General features: G+C 46.2%; 1 protein-coding gene across 3 annotated transcripts in view; it reads left to right on the plus strand.

Annotated features, from left to right (window-relative positions):
- The window catches only part of CCDC177 (coiled-coil domain containing 177), a 30,473-nt gene extending 13,699 nt beyond the window's left edge, over nucleotides 1–16,774 (plus strand). For 2 of the 3 annotated variants that reach the window (XM_075927328.2, XM_075927330.2), the window contains one exon: nucleotides 16,358–16,772. In XM_075927328.2, the coding sequence (XP_075783443.1) occupies nucleotides 16,358–16,544 (187 nt within the window). In that variant the 3' untranslated portion in view covers nucleotides 16,545–16,772. Of the gene's footprint in view, nucleotides 1–16,357 lie in introns of all 3 variants that reach the window. The other variant, XM_075927329.2, reaches the window with a different exon arrangement.
- The last annotated feature ends 6,620 nt before the right edge of the window (nucleotides 16,775–23,394 follow it).

The following is a 23,394-nucleotide window of genomic DNA, read 5'->3' on the forward strand; positions in this document are numbered from 1 at the left end:
ACCTCAGTTTACCCATCTGTAAAATGGGATAACGCCACCAAACTTTGTAAATCACTTTGAGATATTAAGATGAAAGGTGCTAAAGAAGTGCAAAGTATTACTAATATTTATTTATGTATATTTAATGTCTTTATTTTGGTAATTAAGTAATATCAAACACACTTGCCAGGAATTTCTTTTACCTGTGGAAAGCACCAGCTTATACCAAATGGCAAGAATAGTCAAAAACTTAGAGAGGACACTGCTAGATTGCCATGCTCAGAAAGGTTTCTTTCCTCTCAGGCACACCGTTTGGTACATTAGTCTGTTTGAAGATTAAAACAAGACAAATTTCTCCTGTGGTAGAGTATAAAGCTAAGCAAGGTGTCCTATTTTTTGTACATGTTGAACCTCTCTAATCAAGAACTCTCTTGTCTAGAAACATACGTCATCCAGAATGATTTTAGTGAGCCAGATGTCCACTTTTCGTGGGTCTGACCAAGTTTCCCACAGTCCCATAAAGTTTGTTTATAGCTACCACTCCTAGTTCTCAGTGTTCTGTGCTGTTATTTAGCTCTAATTTACCCCTAAATGTCCTCCAGCAGCCCAGTAAGCAGTGGAAGTGTTTGCAATGCTGCTAGACACAATATTGATCTCCTGTGGTCCAAAAAATTCTTTTGTTTGGAACTGGTCAGGCCCTGAGAGTTCCAGACTCGAGAGGTTCAACTTACATTTAAGTTCTCCGCCAATAGTGTAGTAGCTGCAAAATCTAAGCAGAGGTTTCATACATATAAACCAGATCCAGCCCATTCAATGTGCCGATACAAACTGAGTGACATACACGTATTGGGCACAAACTAAACTTTCATTTCAATAAAGAGTAAAGGTGAAATCCTGGCCCATTGATGTCAATGACAAAATTTCTATTTATTACAGTGGTGCCAGGATTTCCCCGTTTCTAGCTCTCTTGGCTGAGGAGAAAGCCTTCCAAATGTGACATGAGTCTAATGCAATGTTGTTCTTTTTGAGACTGCAGAAGAGCTGAAACAATGACTGAGGGGTAGAAACTCCTTTATCCCCTGTTCAGCTCACTAGGGGGTGGGAATGGAGGGCTTGTCAGTTTTAAAATCCACTGATCATGTTAACAGACATAATGAGGGAAGTAAGTGATGTTGAATGTGACAGTAAAGTGAATATTTACAGAATAGTAGCTGAAAGTGTAATCAGGTAGAACTCCCATTGACATAAATGGGAACATTACCTGATTAAAATAACATGATCAAGCTCGTAGACCTGGAAGAATAAATTTAGTCACATTATTGCATATCTATCGACATGCTAGAAAAAGACCTTTTAATAATATGAAGTTTCTTATATTTGTGTGCTTTTTTCACAGCATGAATATGAGAAATTCATTCTGGCCAAAATTCTCTTTCAATCTACGGGTTGGCTCTATTGTCAACAATACATATCTCCACTTTCATTCCGTGCTAAAATGAAGGAAGAATGCGGTAGATTCAAGAGAAGAAATTTGCCCCCTTATGTGCTACGAGGCCTAGTCTGTTTTGGGAAATTTAAGGGCAGAGTTTCTATCCTGGATCTGACCATTAGCCCATCAAGTTCTGTCTGCTGCCTGCGCTTACTGCTTAAGATAAATGACATTTCCTCTCACCCCAACCTCATAAGGAGTATAGTTGATTATGCAGTGCTGTACATAGGAAAAGACCATCTTCCCTGAACCCTGCAGCAATGGAGATTTGATTTTGATAGTTTCCACTTTCTATGAATTTTCTTGCTTGTTTTGGTTGTCAGAAAGTAACTTAGTATTTTGTGATACTGTGTTTAATAGCCTTGATTTAAAGAGAGAGAAGGATGGAAAGAAGAAAGTAAAAGAATAAACTGTCCATCTTTGCAGTTTCAGAGAGGATACTTGTGACTAACTGGGGGTGAGGAATCATGTCATTACAGGGTTTAGAGCTAATAACCATGACAATTTTTTCCCCCATATAGAATATGCAACTTTGTGGCCCCCGTGGCTAGTTCTCTCTAGTATGGCTGATTCGCCTGCATGTCTCAGTCACTGGTTTCAGAAGTCTGCGCGGACTGGAAATACTGTGGCGGTGGCAGGCAGTGCTCCCTTGATGGGGCACTAGCAGCAAGCCACATTGCTGATAGAGCTTACCCACCCAGGAGCCACACAGATAAGTTCTGAAGAGGACTGAAAACTGTTGCCAACTTTGGCCGCAACTCAACAAAGCATGTAAGTTTAAGCACATGCTTAAGCGACTTGCTGAACTGAGGACTTTAGGAGCTAGTCTGCTGGAAACAAACTCAGCTGTGTCACAGTTGGGAGAGGGGGGAGATTTTCATAAGCACAAAGGGCTTTTCTTTGAAAATCACTTCTGTGGTAGTTATATTGCAATATTGCTCAGGCATGTTACAATACAACCTGATGATGCTTTAGTGCAACATCATTACCTCCATGCAAATATCATGCCTTACAGCCTGCTCTGTTTGTAGGCTATCAAAATTGGCTGCAGGATGCTTGAACCCCTTGCAAGTTGCGCAAGCCACTTATAGCATGTTGAGTCATCATGAAAAAGTTAGAATAATTCTGCAATTCCTGAGGCAGGCAGCAGCTCCCCATCTCTTTTGATTGCAAGCAGGTTACCCTGGCATGAGGTTTTGAAGGGGAGGAGTGCTAAGGGAGAACACGGGAGAAGAGAGAAAAGGGTCCTCAGTATTGGAAAGTTCCCAAAACATTTAGGCAGTAAAGTTACTGCTTATATTTTGCAGCCAATTTTTCCAAATGTTTTAGACAACAAAAAAGGAAGAACTTAAGGTCAAAACCCGCTCCCACAGAAATAAATAGCCAAGCTTCCACTGATTTCAGTTAAAGCAGGATATGGCCTAACATGCCATGCAATCATCGACAGAGAATCTCCAGCAGGGCTAGTACAGAGAATACCCAAAGGACTGGGTGCGTAGCCCAGTTTCTGGAGTCTGAAAAGGCAGGCTGCAAATCATGTCTGAACAGGCTTGCTCTTGACATTTGCAGCACATCCTGCTTTTGATCAGAGTGGAAATGTCAAGAAAATAACCATAGAGCTACTCCTGCCCTTCTGGTCCCAGCCAGAACCTGCAAGTGTGAAGGTAGCACATCAGAAAAAAAATTAGCACCAGGAAAAAATTTGACAGGACTATTTTACCCTTCCAAAAAGGTTCAAGGTTTGCTTGGAGTTTGGGTTAAGGTCCAGGAATAAATGGATACCAATGTAAAACTGATGAAAGTGGGCAGCGAATCAGTCCAAAGAGGGTATGTGTGAGTGTGTGCATATGCAAGTTTATACTTTACTTTGAACTAGTTCGCTCAGGCCTATTTAAAATTGTATCAAATTAGGCCTCAACCAGCACCCCAGACCCAGACATACCTAACCTATGGGCATGTTCCAAACAAATTCAGATGTTTGAAATTCACAGTTAGACCTCTTTGGTTCAAGCCACTGAGCTCTTATTCCAGCATAACTCCTGTTGATGTCAGTGAGATTTTTGCCCAGGTGAGGATATTTCTCAACATTTATAACAGGATAACCTAAAATGCCAAATGCCCCTAAACTCTGAGGTATTAAAAATCCAGGTTTGGATACACATTTGTATCCTGAATCCATTCCTGTGTAAACTGATACCCTTTTAGACATTAGCAGCTCTTCTGTGAAACATGATTATGTTTATGCTGGCTTTGAGCCTAAAAGGATCCTAACTATTTGCCATGTAATTTTGCATATGCTTCCTGTCTCCCTTCAGTAGTAAATGTCACTGTAGTAGGTTATAATATCAGAACTATGCATAATATTTTCTTATAGCACTTTACAGACTTTCCTAGAGCAACTCTCACAACCCTTCTGGGAGGTATGTATGTATGTATTGTTCTCATTTTACAGATGGGGAAATTGAGGCAGAGAATTAAATTACTATATTTGTCTAAGGCCTTATTAGAAGTCAGTGGTACAGCTGGGATTATCACTCTGGAGCTCCTGGCCCCCAGTCCAGTGCTTTAACTGACGCCTTTCCGAATTGTTAAGTGGGGGACCTGGTGTCTCATGACAGTATCTTTTCTGAACTTTGCTTTCCAGGTGGCACTGGCTTGGAGAATCAAAGATTTAGAGTGAAGCTCCCATCCTTCCCTCTCCTGCGTGTGCCAAAGTCCTGCAACACTTGTGGGGTGTATAAGATTTTTCTGTTATATGGAGAATCATAAGATGTAGTTGCATGGGCAAAGCCCTGTGGGGAGCCCTGGTCTTGAAGAGCAGGGCCACTGCATGTCAGGAATGAGATGAGTTAGCAATGTGTGGATGCTGCATGGGCTATGGACTGAAGTGGTGCAGCAGATCAGGATAGAAGGCCATTGGCAATGCTTGGAGGGAGAAGGGAAGGACCAGTTGCACATATCCCTTGTCTGAGTGATTAGACCACCACTTTCATGGATGTACTAACACTGGTTTTGGGGGAAGGGAGTAAATTGTTAAATGTGCAGGGCCCAATTCATCCTGGAAGTAACAACAACAGTGGAATTATACCAGGGATGAATGTGACTCACACAGTCAAACCTCTGACATATTTGTGATTATTGCTGTGAATAATTGATTTCGTTCTCTTGTCCGATAGAATTTCCTGGAGCCCCAGGGGGCATCCTGCTCAACCCTCTGCACTGTATCCATGGAGGAGGGTAGGATGGTCACATATCTACTTTTCTGTTTAGGCACAGCTGTGAGTTTGCCAGTATTACATGCTGCACACTGCTTTCCGAGCCGTTTGCGGAAGGTAGACATTTCTGCCTGAACAGCTACAGTTAGGGATGTAAAAATTAATTTAAAAACTTAGCCACGGAACCACGAGAAATCCTAGCGGTTACGTGTGCTGCAGGCTCTGCAGTATAAAACTTGAATAAGCTTTGTACTGCAGAGCCCACAGCAAAGCTTCCCTGGGTGCTGGGACAGCAAGGGCTGCCAGCCCTGTTCCTGGGGAGGAGGCTTTGCTGCAGGTTCTGCAGCCAACTCCCCAGGAGCAGAGAGCCAGCATGTAAGCTGAGGCAGGGGCTGGAGCTCCCATCCTGGGGCAGGTAGGGAACTGCTCCAGCCCCTACTGGTTAACTGGAACTGGTAAGCCTCACCCAACCTGTTAGCCATTTACATCCCTAGTTGCAATACAGCTGAGCTGGGAGGGTGGACTTACACAGCAGAGAGACAATCCGTACGGGATAAGAGATCGGACTATGTCAGATGCTAGTAGAAATGGGAATGTTGTAGGCTTTTTGGAGGGGAAGGGATAGAGGATTTGTTTCTCCATAGCCTTAATCAACACCATGTCAGCCTCATGATTTTTCAAAAATTTGCATAGGATTTGTTTCTGAGAGGAGGCCAGGGTTTGAATTTGACAGCTGGCTTTGGCTTCAAGACACTCTCCTTTTCCCCTACCCCTCAAAAGAAATTGTGGCTGCATTATTCTGAGTAGCCAGGGTTGGATGGTTGCCTTTTGTGCATACTGAAAGATGGGCCCACTTAACTGAAAAACTTAGCTATGATTTGCAAGTTTCACGCTAAAAATGCCTATTTAGAGTGCGTGCAGCTGCAAAATGTGAATTCTTGAACATTCACAATTAAAAACCCAGCCATTTCCAAGCAATATCACACCACTGCCAATCAACAATTTTTGTGTGGGGAAAAAAAAAGTGGAAAAAAGGATCTTAAAATCCTTATTCCCAACCTGAACCGGCCATTTGCCGTGGTAACACGAAGGCCAACGGATTGTCCCAGCAGCCTTGGGATTCAAATCCCTTGAGGTAGGTGTGAGATTTGTTTCTCCATCTTAAACCAGTTTACCACATAAACCACATCCTTTAATCTTACCCAGGTGCTTTGCATAGGAACTAAGGAGAGTCTCTCTGCTCCTTCAGATCTCCCTGTTCTCAGGCTGCTCTTTATATCCTGCAGACCTGCTTCTCTGTCACAAAATTCCACTGCATGTCCCCAGGAATTGTTCCCTGCACCTGGGGAGATGGCCAAACTCAACAAAGGGTGCAGCTGAGCCCCAATCAGCTGGTCCATATCTACCTAGTTTATCCACATCTACTCCCTGCTCTTACAATGCAGTGCTACTGTGAAAGATCTGGTGGGCATCCATGTTCCAAGTTAACACCTTAATTAGCAGTAAGGTTCTGCAGAGTGGAGGAACAATGCTGTCATTTGGCTTTGCTTTTAATGGGTAGCAAGCTGTTAGTTTTATTACCCATGTTAACTGAACTTCCCATGTGTGTCTTCCACTCTATAGCCCCAGAAGCCATCCTGCAAGAATTCCCATACAAAGAGCTGCCTTGTGGTGCTAAACAATGTGAGCCCACAATTTGGAACTTGTTTACAATACCTTGGCCCTGAGAAGGGGACTGTCAAAAGCCCATTGACTTCAATGGGAGCCTTTCCACTGACTTCAGAGGGCTGTGGATTGGGCCCTAAATGCCCAGAGGAGCATGCAAAAGAAGCTCCACTTATTTTGTGTCTTGATAGGGGCCAGCCACAGTCTCAGTCTTTGTGCTCCCAGAGCCCAAGAACTGGGGATCTAGTACAACCAGAAGTACTAGACTTACCAGTAGTGCAGAGTGAACATGGGGAAACAGTCTGTTCACAGCAGCCAGTAGAATTGAGTCAGTTCAGGGGAGCTCATGCTCTGCCTCCAGTTAAAAGTTTACTGTTCAGGTCCTTCTCTGACCTGCATTAATTCAGGCTAATATTTTATGTCTTTGCTTAGTACCGCAATATAATACTGATTTGCGGTGATTCCACTAGAACCTCCTAGAATCTACAGCTGTCCATGTGCAGGGACACTGTCGTAACACAGAACCTTCCTACAAATATGATGGAATTTGCAAGCTCCTCTCTTTAAGGGATAATGTACTGTATTACAGATTTCTTGCAGTGCCCTCAATCTCATAATATTAAAAAAACCCACTCTATGCTAGAGGCACTTATAATGCAGATAATTTGTGCAGGATATCATCCAATCTGTAAGCTGCTGTCTGCATGGACATTGCCTTGCAAGGGAGATAGATACAAGGCAAAATCTGTCAGATCCGAAAGGGATCACAAATCACATCTACATTGTCTCATGGTATCTACAAGCCCCTCAGCTTCTTTTCAGGTCATTCTGATTGATAGAGTTCCTGGAAAGCTGCTCAGTCCCTGCTGTGTAAAGTACCCCGTGATCCATCACTGCTTTTCTAAATCCTCTCCATGACAACAGTGTTGTGACGTCCCAGGTGTAGGATGCGTGGCATGCTGCGTGCAGTGGAGCTCTGTTGGGAAAACACTCTGTTGAACATACAGGGCATGGTTTTGACTCAGCCCTTTTTTCACTAGGGAGTCGAAGGCAGAAAGTGCAAAGTGATGAAATGCATTCCAAGTAAAAGAAAAAGGATTGCTGAGTATCTGAGAGAAGCATGAGAAGCCATGAAGTGGGAGATTTCAATAGGCTTGAAATTACAGTGGCTGGAAGTTGCATGTTTTACCTGAGCTATCCCTGTCCAATAAGCAGCAGCTCCTTTCACACGGTGTTATAAGCAGGATCTGAATGAGCTCTCTCCACAGTGTCTTTCATATAATTTATATCCCACAACATGTCACAGAATTAATAAACGAAGAGCCAAGGGAGAAATTACGAAGTGGGGTGGTGGAGGAGAGATGTTTTGTGATGGGATTTGTGAACAGATAGAAGGAATGGAGAGCTGCAGAGAAGCTATTTGAGACAGCTGCTGAGAAGGCAGCTCTCACACAGGGGCTGTGTCTACATTGGCACCCTTTTCCGGAAAAGGGATGCTAATGAGACCAGTCGGAATTGCAAATGCCGCGGGGGATTTAAATATCCCCCGCGGCATTTGCATGAACATGGCTGCCGCTTTTTTCCGGCTCGGGGTTTTGCCGGAGAAAAGCGCCAGTCTAGACGGGATCTTTCGGAAAATAAAGCCTTTTCCGGAAGATCCCTTATTCCTGATTTTAAGAGGAATAAGGGATCTTCCGGAAAAGACTTTATTTTCCAAAAGATCCCATCTAGACTGGCGCTTTTCTCCGGCAAAACCCCAAGCCGGAAAAAAGCGGCAGCCATGTTCATGCAAATGCCGCGGGGGATATTTAAATCCCCCGCGGCATTTGCAATTCCGACTGGTCTCATTAGCATCCCTTTTCCGGAAAAGGGAGCCAATGTAGAGACAGCCTAAGGGTACATCTACACTGCACTCTAAAAATCAAAATAAGATACGCAATTTGCACTACACAAATTGCATATCTTATTTCAATTTTATTTCAAAATAGGCTAATTTGAAATTGGTGCATCTACACAATGCCAAATTTCAAAATAAAACACTATTTCGAGACATCCCTTATTCTTTGTGGAACAAGGTTTACAAGGATGCCAAAATAGTGTGTCCATTATTTTGAAAATTATTTCAAAATAGCAGATGAGTTCCTTGGATGTGGGGTCGCTATTTCGGGATACCAGAGGTATCCCAGAGGTATCCTGAAATAGCCTTGCAGTCTAGACATACCTAACACTGAAGAGTTGTGATGGAAGCAGGAAGTGGGAATACAAGGAAACAAAGTCATTGGGTTAGCTACCTGGAACAAAACTCTGGTGGATTTAAAAGAAGGAGGGCAGTGTTGAATATTGCAGTGAACTCCATGCCCCTTCTGCATTTGACAGTAATTAGATTCGAATTCTATTTAATTATTACAGTATTTGATTGTTCCCTTGGGGCTTTGTTTGGATGAGGTAAGAGTTAACAGAATGCCATTGGAACCACCCAGCTCTGTTGATTAGAGGACTTCCACCTCACTACCAGGCCCTCGGGCGTGCAGCGCATCCTGCTGTTGCTAGGCTTGCCTTGTTAGTTTAGGATTTTATTTTTAAAATCAATTTCAACTTTTCCTTGATTGGCTTCCCCTTCCCTCATTACATACCTCCACACATCCAGTTTTTGGTTCACCTCACTAAACAGTGCAGTCTCGGTGCCATATTCGTGTCATGTTTATACCAGCTCTATTGTCATTTCAAAGGGTACTCCATGGGAACTGATCCTATGGTTTATGAGGAGCTTCTGGCATTTGAATAGAAAAAGATAAAGGTCACCTGCATCCTAAGAGAACTGCTGGTGGCTGTGAAGAAAGTGGGCCCAACCTATACAAATTTGGACCACAATTGCCCCAAAGTTCAGGAATGTTGGTATCCTGGCCCATAAGAGAGCTGCAAGCATTGGATTTGAATTTGCAAGGTTCAGTCTGGAGCTGTGTTGGGCCCACCTCTTGTAATGAGCCACCAGAATAAGAGCCACTGAATTACAGAAAGAAGGTGAAGGATCAGGCTCAAAAGCTTCGAGCATACATATCTATGCAGAGAAGTCTCTGAGAAGAATGATCATCTATAATATCTTGAAGTGGCAAAGGAATTCAGAAAGGAGTCTTTAGGACCAGCATATCAGACCATCCACTAATCTTGCACTAATCTTTCTTTCTTTGTTACACACAAGGCCGGATTAAGGGGGGGGCTAGTGGGGCAGCTGCCCGGGGTGCCAACCTATGGGGGCACCCGATTGAAGTGGTAAGGGCCGCCGCGCGCCCGGGGGCGGGGCTGTGCATACTCTGCGCGCCCAGGTGCACGGCTCCCCTTACCACTTCAATCAGGTGCCCCCTTAGGTTGGCGCCCGGGGGCGGGGCCGGGCATGTGCCACATGCCTAGGGGTGCGGCGCCCCTTACCATGTCAATCAGGCGCCACATGCCCAGGGGAGGGGCCGTACATGCGCTGCACGCCCGCTGCCCGGGGTGCAAGTATGGCTCGGTCCAGCACTGGTTACACACATCCAGGTAGGTATGAGTGCTAGGGATGTAATAGTGTAGTTGATTAACCGATTAACTGATAAGGAAAAGCTTATACATTAATGCTATAGACTACATGCATTTTCCTCCCTCCTTCCATTGCCACTACATTTTTTAGCAGGATGGCCAGCAGCCCAGCTCAGTCCTGGCTTGCGATGGGTCCAGGACCTACCCCTGCTGTGTCTCTGCATTTAAAGTGTGTTAGGAGCTGGGCAGGTAGGCAGCCCAGCTCAATTCTGTCTCGGGCCGGGTCCAGGAGCTGAACCGCCCCTCACCCCCAGACAGGGGCTACTGCCACTCTGCGCTGCTGCCTCTTTATCAAAGGCAGCAGCGCAGGGCAACCGGCAGACAGTCCGCGAGGGGAGCTGGTTTTAAACTGGCTCCCCTTGCAGACCAGCTCCTGCCTGGCACCCTGCACTGCTGCCTTTAATACAGAGGCAGCAGCATGGAGTGGCGGGGAGTGTCTCGGGAGTGAGGCCAGAGCGCACTAGCTGCCGGCCCCACCCTTGGGGCTATAGAATAGTCAACTAACCAATAAGAATTCACGAGGTTACTCGACATTTAATTAACTGATATTAAACATTCCTTGTGTGTGTGTATGTGTGTACAAGTGAATAGTTGGACAATGAAAAGTTATATTTGTATTACCTCCATCAGAGACTTGTTGGATGTGAAAACCCCCCCACCTGCAGGAGGGATGATGGCCTAGTGGTTAAAGTGGGACATCTGAGGTTTTGTTTTACAGCTCTGATATATTCCTTTGTTACCAAGAGCAAGTCATTTAACATTGGTGTGACCCAGTTTCTCCTGCTAGAAAGTGGGGTTGGTAGTAATACTTCTCTAGCTCTCAGAAGCTTTGTGAAGCTGATGTGTGGTAAATGCACCAAGACCCTTGGTTGGAAGATTCTATAGAAGTGCAGAAGTTGTATCATGTTATGAAGTTGCAGGTGTCATTTTGCAGGTCTTTAAGGGGTTCAGTACAGTGAGAGCACAAGGGGTTTGCTTGAACCTATGAATGTGGAGCACACTGCCACAGGAGGCACAGCCCTTCCTTCCCCTTGCCTACAGGGAGTGCTTTGGATGGGGAGACCTATGTGGCCCCTCCTTCCCCGTGCCTTCAGCCTGGGGAACACTGGTGGGAGAACTGCATAGCCCTCCCTGCCCTGGGCTGGGCAAATCTTCTAGTACATACATAAAAGAGAGGAACGATAATCATAACACATTTTACATATACCAGCTAGCACTGAGGATCAATGCACAAAGGGACTGTTTGATTCCTGATGTTCCTAAGCCTTCTAAGGACTGATTATTTTTGCACCATATGGCTACATCCACTCAAAAAAAAATGCCCTAGATACTGCAGACTGCAACCAATGAGCTTAGGAGGATAAGCACATATAGTAACCACTTCCAAAGGGTTAATATTGCCTCTGCAGCCTCCAGAGTAACAAAGCTATCACGAGACTTTGGTTTTTGCAACCCCCCGAAAACAGACACTGGAGGGATAAAATATGTTACATTATCCAGTGCAGTGGCAGAGGCTTAATTACTTAGAAAGTGCTTATCCCTCGACCTCGAGGTCAGATTTATCTCTCAGCAAATAACTCAGCCAGTGTTTGGAACATTCTTGAAAAGCTAAACTCTCAATGTCAACCAACAATCTATAGGCTTATCACTGTCGCTAGAAGCACAATGCACAATAAGGGCCCTGGCCCTGAACTGTGTAACAGTTGTTCAGTTATACCCACCATGACCAACCAAACTTTAAAAAACTAGCAAATCCACACTAAGGCTACGTCTACACTGGCCCCTTTTTTGAAAGGGGCATGCTAATTTTAAACTTCGGAATAGGGAAATCCGCGGGGGATTTAAATAAAGATGTCCGCCGCTTTTTTCCGGCTTGGGGGAAAAGCCGGAAAAAAGCATCTAGACTGGCCCGATCCTCTGGAATAAAGCCCTATACTTCAAAGTAGGAATAAGAGATCCTCCGGAATAGGGCTTTATTCCGGAGGATCGGGCCAGTCTAGACGCTTTTTTCCGGCTTTTCCCCCAAGCCGGAAAAAAGCGGCGGACATCTTTATTTAAATCCCGCGGGGGATATTTAAATCCCCCGCGGATTTCCCTATTCCGAAGTTTAAAATTAGCATGCCCCTTTCGAAAAAGGGGCCAGTGTAGACGTAGCCTAAGGGTACGGCTGCACTGTGTGTGTGTGGGGGGGGGGGGGTGTTTCGGAAGAGGTATGCAAATAGCGCTTTCATTTGCATACCTTCTTCTGTTTTTTTTCCTGGAAGAGGCTTTTCCACCATTTGGCCCCATCTATACGGGGTCAAATGTCAGAAAAAAACCCTCTTTTGAAAGCCCTTGTAAGTCTTGTTTTACGAGGAAGAAGGGGGCTTTCAAAAGAGGGTTTTTTTCTGACATTTGGCCTGTGTAGATGGGGCCAAATGGTGGAAAAGCCTCTCCCGGGAAAAAAAAAAGAAGAAGGTATGCGAATGCGAGCACTATTTGCATACCTCTTCCAAACCCCACCTCCCGACACACAGTGTAGCCTTACCCTAAATGTACATCAAACCCGTCATGCAGAAACCAACAGTCAATGTATCATGCTCATAACAAACACCTCACACCAACTACAAATGTTTCTGTAATTCTAAATTCACAGGGCACTTTAAAAACTATTCCCAGTGAACCTCATTGACAGAACTACTTGTAAATTCATCTTGCATTCATACAGTGCTCCTAAGTGCTATAATTTTGGAGATGAACTGAGGTTTAATCCCTGCTTTAAATGCAAAGTCAAATCAGTCTTGGGTACAGAGGTGCTGTGACAGCACGTCGGGGAGCCCCCTGACCCTGCACCCCTGTCCGCAGCCAGATGTGACTCTCCACCAGCCAGTAGAGTAAACATGGGTTTAATGCTTCTCCAAGATACAGCACAATGTAGACTCAATGTAGGCATAGGATAGGCCGACAGCCCTAGTTCCCGGGGGGGGGGGGGGAAGGGATTCACAGCCCCCCGAACTCCCTGTACTGGTTTTTTGTCTGCTTCCTCCATGCTTCCCCACACTCAGACTGCCCAGCTCCCAGGCCCAGACTCCCAGCCAGGTGTTCATCTCTGCCTCCCTTCCTTTGTCTCCCACGCTGGGAAGAGCCTTGTTAACTGCTCAGGCTGACTAGGTGTCTGAGCCAATGCACATGTGAGGTGAATCAGTGGGAATCACAGCACAGACAGGTGGGGACACTGGGTTACAAAGCAGACAGCCCCCCACTACATCACAGGTGCTATCACTAGATTCCCTTCCTGCCTCTTTATACTGCTGCTACAATTAATACCTCAAACAGAGATGGAGATACAACAGTTGTGCGAAGCCTCCTCCCTGATTGGCCTGGGGGTGGGGGAAGCGCATGAAGCCTCCTCCGCTCTCCCCCTTTCCCTGTGAGGAGCCCATAACACTTTAAAGTGCCACATGCTCCCCTGCCCCCAGGCCAATTAAGGTCTGGAGGTGGGGGAGTGCGCAAAGCCTTCGCCGCTCTGTCCCCACCGTGCGCTGCTCGCACGGCGGGGGGCAGAGTGGAGAAGGCTTCAGGCGCTCCCCTGCCCCCAGGCTCTAATTGGGCTGGGGATGGAGGAGCAGCAGGGCCACCACAGGCTGGATCCACCTGCTTGGCAGGCCAGATCTTGCCCGCAGAAGCCCTTTTGCCCACCCCTGCTCTATGGCTTGAGCTGTAAAGCCAGCTAGCTTGCAGCTAAGGCTGTAGAGCAGTGTTTCTTAAACTTTTTAAGACGAGGAACAACAAACAGTAATTTTTTTTAATGAGGAACACCAAGGATTTTTGGTTGAGGGGGGAAAAAAATCGGGGGGAAGTTATTGAGCCCCCCCCAAAAGGCAGCCATTTTGAACTCTGTTGTTCTCTGAGGCACACCTCCAACTGCCTTGTGGCATACCGATGTACTACAGAACACAGTTTAAGAAATATTGCTGTAGAGCAAACTCATTCTTTCTCTTAAGTGCTACTACATGGCACAGTGAACCACACCCAGTAAGCATGTAGATTACAGAAACACCACTAGATGCTTCCTCATTGCAACAGTTGCCTCTTTACCCCACAAATGTGCATTCCCAGTGGCCTCAGTTGAAGCCACTCACATCCCCAGGCTCAAACATGGACTCAGGATTCCAGCAAGAAGATTTGGAAGACTAGCTTTCTAAGCAGGTTGCCTGAAAAGACAGTTGTGGAATTCAAGTCACATAGTCCACTGAAGATAGAATTGCAAATGGGGAATTGGGGCTGGTTCTCTGGTTAGTATGTTGTTGGTGTGTGGTAGGGTGGGGAGGAGAAGGGATCCTGAAACAGCAGGGCTCTATAAACAGCATAGGTCTAAGGCATCTGCCCCTTAGCTCTTTTAAGCAATAGGAATAAGATTTAGGTATTTACACAAAAAATTAGAGGGAACATTGCTGGGCATCTTGAACAGGCTGTACGGATCTCAGAATGGCATTGGCATGGTTGTTGCAAACAAAAGTTCTACAGGCAGTCCCCGACTTACGTGGATCCGACTTACGTCGGATCCGCACTTACGAACGGAGCTTTCTCGCCCCGGAAGTCGGGGCGAGAAAGCCCCGTTCGTAAGCTGCTCCGGTGCCCGTGGTCTGCTGGAGACCGTCTCCAGCAGACCAGGGGCACCGGGCGGGTTCCCGCGCTTCTGAGGCTTTGCCAGAGCAAAGCCTCAGAAGCGCGGGAACCGCTGCTGCTGCCCCTTGAGACCCGGTGCCTGTGGTCTGCTGGGGACGGTCCCCAGCAGACCACAGGCACCCGGACTGAAGCCGCAGCCGCGGGGGGTCCCGCGCCTCTGCTGCCGCTTTGACTGAAGCGGCAGCAGCAGCGGTTCCCCGCGCCTCTGAGGCTTTGCTCTGGCAAAGCCTCAGAGGCGCGGGACCCCCCCGCGGCTGCGGCTTCAGTCCGGGTGCCTGTGGTCTGCTGGGGACCGTCCCCAGCAGACCACAGGCACCCAGACTGAAGCCGCAGCCGTGGCGGGGTCCCTCGCCTCTGAGGCTTTGCCAGAGCAAAGCCTCAGAGGCGCGGCACCCCACTGCCGCTGCGGCTCTGCTCCCCGTGTCCCTGGTGTGCTGGGGGGGGGGGGGCGCAGCTAGTGTGCTCCCCCCCCCAGCAGACCAGGCTTTTGTTTTGGACTCTGGGGCAGAGCAGCTGGGGCGCTGCCGATTGGTCCTGCAGCGCCCGTGGGCACTACTGGACCAACCCGGCAGCACCCCAGCTGCTCTGCCCCAGGTCCTGATTCAGCCGCTGCTGGTCAGTTTCAGCAGTGGCTGAATCAGGACGTCTGGGGCAGAGCAGATGGGGTGCTGCTGGGTTGGTCCAGTAGCACCCCAGCTGCTCTGCCCCAGGCGTCCCCAAGTCAGCTTCTGCTGAAACTGACCAGCGCTGACTACAGGAAGCCCCAGGCAGAGTTGCTCTGCCCCGGGCTTCCTGGAATCAGCTGCTGATCAGTTTCAGCAGCAGCTGACTTGGGGACGCCTGGGGTTCTTAAGTTGATTCTGTATGTAAGTCAGAACTGGCGGTCAGTTTCAGCAGTGTCTGAATCTGGACGCCAGTTCCGACTTACATACAGATTCAACTTAAGAACAAACCTACAGTCCCTATCTTGTACGTAACCCAGGGACTGCCTGTATCTGATCTCTGATTTTTTACAAGGAGGACAAAGAGCCACAGCTCCCTACAGTAGAAAATTGAAATCTTCAGGTTTTCCGCTTGGCTACTCCTCTCCTGACTCCCCTCCTTTTCCCAACAGCCTTTCTTTCTGCCTTTCGGGAAAATAAGAAGCACTTAATACATTTCAATATTGTTCTTTAGAAATTTTTTGTCCTAATTATCTCCTCCTTGAAGTGAATCTGGACAATAGCAGGGCTCAAGTTCAAGGACTGTCTTCTTTTCAGCCTGTCTAGATTCTTTATGACTCTTCTATTCAACATCCCTTGCACAGTTGCTGTGCCTGCAGCCATGGCCTCTGCAGTGCACACAGCAATTGCATAGCCTAAACTCCTCAGATATTTTCACCAAAGTAAAAACTTGACAAATCCCTCAAAAAGGTGAGTCTCAGACCACTCACCTGAAGATGTTGATCTTCTGTTGATTGTTTGATAGTGTTTGTTTTCTGCGTACAGGCTGCATGATTGGGCTTTGGCCCTAGCCTCTTAGCTAAAGACACAAGGCTCTGACCCTTGGTGCTTTGTTTGAAGTATCTAAGTGGTTAATTGATGCCTGGTGTTGAGGGGTGGATCCGAGCTGAGCTAAGCAGGGAGACTTGGTATAAAAAGTAATTTGCTAGAAATACTTGAGGGTTACAGTCAGGGGCAGGTAACAAGAGCAGTTCCTTCAATGTTCAGCTCTATGTGGAATGTTAAAATAGCCAGTAATGGTTGTGTCATGTTTTTTTTCCTGCCAGAAGGGACTTCCTGTGCATGAAGGACAAGATGGTGGCTGTGCCAGAGGACTTGGAAACTCCTTCCCTGAGGTTGTTGTTACTACTGTTGGGACCATTACCTGATGATATTGATGTTCCTTTCCCTAGGGTCATAATCATTGCCACCAAACCCAACCAGCTCTTGGGGCTGTGTGTTTCCTCTCTGTAGGGAGCTGTCTCCTCCTCCTCCTCTTAATCCCATCAGTTCCTGGAAGAATTTTGAGTCTCTCCCAATTACAGGGTAGGCTAAATTCAGGGCCATGAGTCATTTGTATGATTCTGCATGGTTAGCTGGACTTCCCTTTTGATGTAGGGATACAAATACCCCTAGATATGCTGAAGGAATATTGCAGTCAAAGGTTTTCCCTTGCACCTGGCCAGGTGTTCTCTGATCACTGTCTGACTACAGCCCAAGTATACTAAATCTTGAATTCTGATTCCATTAACTTATACTGGAACCACCAGTCTCCTCGATCCTCTTTTGCGGGCTGTGGATTTGGCTTTTCAGAGCTGTCTGTAACAGCATACAGGAACAGTTCTGTCTGACATGGCCTGGCTGTCCTCATGCAAAACAGTTGCCTGACTGGCATGGTGCTTCAACTGGTTGGGTTCCCATGTGTTTCTGTGGGGAGGACCTGAGGCCATGCTGGAATTGCCCTCCATGGGGATGAACTCCTGTGGTCTGGAATTGCTCATTTATTCCTGTCCCCTTGAGAGTGGGCATCCAGGTTTCTATTGTACTTCCTTTCCTCCATTTCTCCTACTTGTCTGAGTTGGTCAGTCCCTCCTTAGGCAAACACAATGACCTTTATTCGAAAGCCACTCAGAAATCCATTGCTATAGACTCACAGCCAAACAACACTCACATGCTCCAGAAGCGACGTGAAAACACTGGCACTAAACTGTTCACTGTCCTCCTTACCTTGGCACACCTGTTTGGATATGTACAGCAACAAAATAAATCAGTAACACCTGAGCTTCGCACCTCGAAATTGGACAGCGTTCCCACTCTAACCCTGGGTAATTCACTCTGACAGGAGTGGGATTTGGCTACATGGCTCGTCTCTCCTCTGCAGTGGTCTGGTCTGAGCGAGATGCAATTTTGTCCAGTCTGAGAATCCCACCTCTGATCAGCCAAGATTGGGGCCAGCATGGCCCCATCTCATTAGGCAGGTCTGGCCTATTTTGGCTACTTGCCCCTGGACAAAACTGGTCTTTTCTAGCTCCTCCTAAGGGTAGTTCCTGCTAATTTCTTTCAGGACAGCATCCCTGCCACAAGAACTGACTCCCCAATATAGTAAGTCTATGACTATCTTAAAGCAAAATCTCTTTTGTTGGCATCTACCTGATGGGCTTCACCCTCCTTCAGACCTCAATGTGTTAAGCAGACAAATCTGGACAGGAATATGCTCTCTCTGAATAAATAGCCCATAACAGCCTAGAGCTGAACAAGCCAGTTACAAAGTGAAAACAACAGTGCCACTGAAAATCAGGAGCGTGGCCCATGCACTACTTATGCAAATCAGAAAACAGATGGTTCATTTCCTTCTTGTCTCCATGCATAGGGCCAACAGTGTTAAAACTTTCAGTAAGGGCAGAGCCACAACATTTCTGGTACCTGTTTTGGACACCTGCAGTGAATAGCTTGCTTTTATTACTTTCCAGCATCTTGTGTCTGTCAATGTGTTGTTTGCTTAATTTGTAAGCTCTTTGAGGCAGGATGGTGTCTTCTAACCTGTCTACATAGAGCATTTCTCACTACATTCTTCATGAATTACTAATGATAAACCGCTGGGTTCTTTGGTTGAATGCCAGCTCTTAACCCCTACTGGGAGGGTTCCTGTTGCAGATTAAACTCCAGGGGCTACGTCTACACTGCAGGCTTTTTGCGCAAGAACAGTCGTGTTCTTATGCAAATAAATTTACAGTAAAGCGTCGGAAAACAGGGCTTCTTGTGCAAGAGTTATTCCTCTCCCCATGAGGAATAAGCCCTCTTGCACAAAAGCTCTTCCACAAGAAGGCAGTGTGGATGAGCAACAGGGTTTTTTTGTGCAAGAAACCCCTATGGCTAAAATGGCCATCAGAGTTTTCTTGTGCAAGAGAGCATCTGCACTGCCATGGGTGCCCTTGTGCAAAAGCACATCTCTTCCACAAAAGCACATGGCAGTGTGGATGCGCTCTTGCGCAAGAATTTTTGCACAACTCTTGCACAAAACAGTTCTTGTGCAAGAAGCCTGCAGTGTAGAAGTAGCCCACATGTAGTAAGCACTCTACCAAGATACCAAGTCTGTATGCCAGTCAAGACCCATTTTCCTTCTGTATACAACACATCCCACTCTGCACTGTGTACTCCTCAAACCTGTGCCCACCAAACCACTCCTCAACTGGGAGCAGAAGAGGGTCAGGGTATTGGGAATAGGAAAGGGTGTCAGGGCAGGCATTCTGCCTGGGGAGCAGGAGGAGCCGGGGCAGCAGAGCAGAAAAGAGATGTTAGGGTGTCAGAGTTAAGAGAGGGAGTAGGGTTGCTACTGTCCCTGGGGAGAGTGAGGGAAGCTACTGAGACATGGAATTGGGAGGGGAAAACCAGCTCCAGGCTGGAAAGTGGGGTTAGCATTTGCTCTCTCACTGGGGTAGCTGCTCCCTTCACCTCAGTTCCTATCCACTCCCCTGGCCTGATCCCAGGTTCTGTGGCAAGTAACCACTCTAGAAACAGATCAGCCCATAATTATTTCCAGGGCCGGGTCACATGCCTCATTCACTCCTTGTTCTACTGTCTCAGAACCTGGCTAGGATCATGCCAGTCCAGTCAGCATTAAATTACAAAAAGACTTCCACTGAGGCTAGGAGACAATTTCACAATTCCTGAGAGTGTAGCCCCTAGCCCACCTTCTCCCAAGTTATAGTTCCCATTCCCTGCAGACCAGCTGAGCCATGGCCTCACAAGGTCAGGGTGAAAGGGGAAGAAGGCAGCAGAGGCAGTACTCTCAGCCTCCATATCCTCTGGGCAGAATCCACCAGAGCACCATTCCTGCCACCCCAAAGTAGAGTCAAATCCTGCTCTCAGTTCCATCCACACAATCCCATTGGTTTTAAAGAACCAAGCTATACATCAGTATAAAAGTATGGGTTTCAATGCAGCGATACATGGGTGAAATTTAATGGCCCGTGTTATGCAGGAGATCAGACTAGGTGATCTAGTGGTAGCTTCTGGCCTTAAACTCTATTTAAAAATCAAAGTAAAGATTTGATAGATTCAGATGAAAGCAGAATCTGAATCATCTTCAGCTACAGCATTCCTTCCTTTGCTGAGTCACTCCCTGCTTCCTTCTTATTGTCTCCTTCTGGACCCCGCAGCTGAGTATCTAGTGCTGCTTCATATAGAAATGAATCAAATGCTTGATTCTGGAAAGGCAGGGACATGAAATTAGCTCTGCCACTATATTTAGTGTGTGTTGTGAGGAACGGGGATGGACCAGGGCTATAGGCATGGCAAAAGCTGACCCATTTCTCCTTAGGATTCAGTATATTGCTCTCTTGGGGGCCCACAGCTTATTAGAAGTGCACTTCATTTGCAGCTTGCAAACATTTGGGGCCCATAGTAAAAAGCAGCATATTGTCCTATAGATCCTCCCCATTACTGCCCGTCTGTGTTAATGGACCAGAATGCACCAAATAATGTCTTTTCTGCCTTCTGAACAAGCCATTGGTTTTACTTTGGTAGATTCTGCACGACAGCCTTAATAGGACAAAAACAAAATCTTTGCAAAACAGTCCCAGCCTACTCAGCATCTGAAAAACATGAAATCTTCCTTCCTGTTCCCCTCAGCATTGTTGCCATAGAAACCCAACAGTTCCCCCTCCTCCATTCACACTTTGTCTCCAACCCCTTCACACTCACTCTAAAGAGAACCAATTATCTTGTATTTTGTTCCAAATGACACTCCAAGATGTTAAAACACCCTTGATGCATGTGTGAGGCAAAAATTTCCCAGTGTTCTTCATAGGAAGGGGATATTTTTTAACTCTATGTGTATACAAAAAAGAAATCAGTTACTGAAAGTGGAAATCCCAGCACCAGGTCTTTCTACTTGTCTTATTTATGTGAAATTATTGCTGGCAAAAGATGTTGGCTTGACAGCCCTGGAGATTCAAGTTGTATTTATCCACAAAATAGCAGGGGGACCAACTCAGATATTTCTTGAGCAGGGTGGAGAAGTAAATTCTGATCCTCCCCTCACCCTCCCTAGCAGGGACCATATTGTAGTTCATGCTATTCCCTTCCACCATGCACAGAGAGGGATGCCAAGTCTCCCTCAGCTACGATGTTTCCTCTTTCTCTTACTATGCCACACATATGAACTGGTGCCACCAGTAGTTGAGTTCTTGATGTCTCCCCTGAAGCCTGCTGTACAGGAACAGTTTCTCTGTGCATCAGGTCACAGTGCTAGTTGGCTCAGCCACCCCTCAATCTGGACAAAGAGACAGCTGGGTGAAATTTTGGGGGTGTTGTGACCACTCCATCATCTGCTGTAATGATTGGGCACAGCACTCCTGCTTGAAAGTGATTGGTCCATGTGTCCCTCCCTCCCCCAGTTCTGTGGGCTATAGAACTTTGAGCATGCGCAGAAAAGCCTTGTGGCACCTGGGTAACCACTGCAAAACAGATGTTTGCAATTCCTTCATGCTGGCTGCCAGTGCGCATAATCCCAATATGCAGGGCCCAGCTCTGTGAGTGGATGGGGAAAAGGTCAGGCTCCATGACACACTGACCACTAGTACCAACACTGCCCTGAGCAGAGCGAGCATGTATCCTACAAATCCAGGCCTGTCCTAGAGTTTTCTCCCAGCTATACAAAAAGCAGTGTCAGGGTGGGCTCTGGCCACCCAAAGGAGCTCTCACCAAGCTGGACCATTTGACAGAGAAATAATCAGAGAAGAAAAGTCCTTTTGAGTGTTCAGATGAAAATGGCAGGTTGGTTCAACCAAATTATGAAGGTTTGAAAATTGCATCCCCGACACATTTTACACTGAATTTTCTCACTGAGTTCATAAAATCCCAGTTCTTCAAAGTGCTGAGCAACTTGTGAAGGTGTTGAGAGCGTCAGCTCCAGGAGATGTGCAGCATCTTGTAGTTTTGAGCCCAAAGCATGAAGTCACATGATGTGTGTGTTACGAGCTGTAAAAGCTCTCATGAAGGTTCAACAGTTAATTGTGAACTGTATTGGGTAGATAATGCTGCTAATTCCATGCACAGAATGTTCAAAATTCAGCAGGCTTTATTTGCTAAGTACATTCAGGAATCTGGTACAGTTTGGATCGCTCTTGTCCGGCATTTTCGAGACCTGACTAGTTCCAGATGAGGGATTTTGCTGGACCAGAGAAAGTCATTTCTGGCCTTCCTACTACCGGCTCCCCCAGGCCTGGCTGAGCAGCTGGCCTCCCAAATGGCTCTTCCCCCAGTCCCTGGCCCCACTGCCTTCATAGCCTTGTTGCCAGCCTGTAGGAATCCCAGCTGCCAGCCCTCCACCAGGACTCTTTGGTCCTGGAACATCCATGGTCCTGCCGGAACAGAGAGAGTCCCAGTTTAGAGATGTTCAATCTGTACCATTAAAAATGCATGAGCAGCTTTCTATAGATTTTTGCCTCAGCTCCTTTACATCTAACAAAATAAAAGCTGATTAGCTTTTACCAACAGGCAACGGGCTCACACCTAGGAATTGACCTTTCCTCTTATGTCTAGCATGTTTTCGCATACACACCAAAACAAAGCAAATCATGCCAAGGTGATGTTTATTTCAGCCTAAAGAAAACATTACAACAAGCAGAGAAAGAACTAATGTAAAGTCTCTAGCAAGCTGGAGGAAGAGATGATGGCTTGCCTTGTCACAGTCTATATCTGAACAGTGTTGTATACTGTATAAGAATCTCTATAGACAGCAAAGGTTAAAGTGGCTAAAAAAGTAGGGGACACTTTCACCACACTAACAAGGAGGGGGAATTAGGGTAGGACTGCTCCTTATTCAAGCCAGAGAGAGGCAAGGGAACTTTCCTTCTGCTTATAGCAGAAGAAGCTATTTAATCTCTGAAAGACAGAATCTGAAACACAAAATGTCATGTGATTAAAAGTGAAATCTCAGTTTTCTAGCTGCAGGGTTGAAGACAAATAAAAAGAACCCCAAATGCATTTTTTAAAAATCTCATGACTTTTATATTCATTTCAGGATTTTTGGGGCCTGACTTGTGATTTTTAAATGCTTGGATTGGTACTGACAGTATTGCCTCCCCTATACTTGAAGGTTCAGTACACAGAAAGCAGAATGATTTCTTGCCAGCCAAATATTTCCACATTGTGAAATATCTTCCTTCTTTGAAAAACGTTTCTCTTAAAAAGCTAGAGAGCATTAAATATTTGATAGCTAAGCATCCAAATGCCAAGAAATAAAAAATAGAATGTGCAATCTTAAGTCTGCCCCTTGTGTGCACGTACAATAATACAGTTAGACTAACTGCATGAGTACACATTTTTAAAAAAACAATACAATATCAGATATTTTCCCATGTCCTTAGATGGATAGGTGTGACTTCTTAAAGTACTGTCTATTCTGTTTGTGTGCCAGCAAACAAACTCCATAAAAGCAGAGCTGAATTAACAAGATACAGTAGAGCTCCAGTTCTGACTACCATCCTGTATAGTACTCTAATAGGGAAGGAGGATCTCCACATTAATACCTTAGGGTAGGTATCTGCATGGACCCCACCTACTGAGGCTAAAAAAGAAAGAGCAAGAGAACCTTCTGCCTTTGGGTGGTGGTAGGGAGACTGTTGCTGAGGTACATGGAGATTGAAGGGGATCCTGGACAGACCCTAGTCTGCCTGAAGACAGAAAGTGGTGAGAAAGGGATGAAGGAGGCTGTAGTGTAGTCAATCTGATGAAAAGCAGTGACAATCCTTTCCTATAGTCCAATAGATGGCTCTGGTGTGGGTGGCTCATGTGACCACCAGCTCAAGCTTTGGCAGGG

This window comes from Pelodiscus sinensis, chromosome 5, assembly GCF_052426305.1.
Source record: "Pelodiscus sinensis isolate ZL-2025 chromosome 5, ASM5242630v1, whole genome shotgun sequence".
Lineage (NCBI taxonomy): Eukaryota > Metazoa > Chordata > Testudines > Trionychidae > Pelodiscus > Pelodiscus sinensis.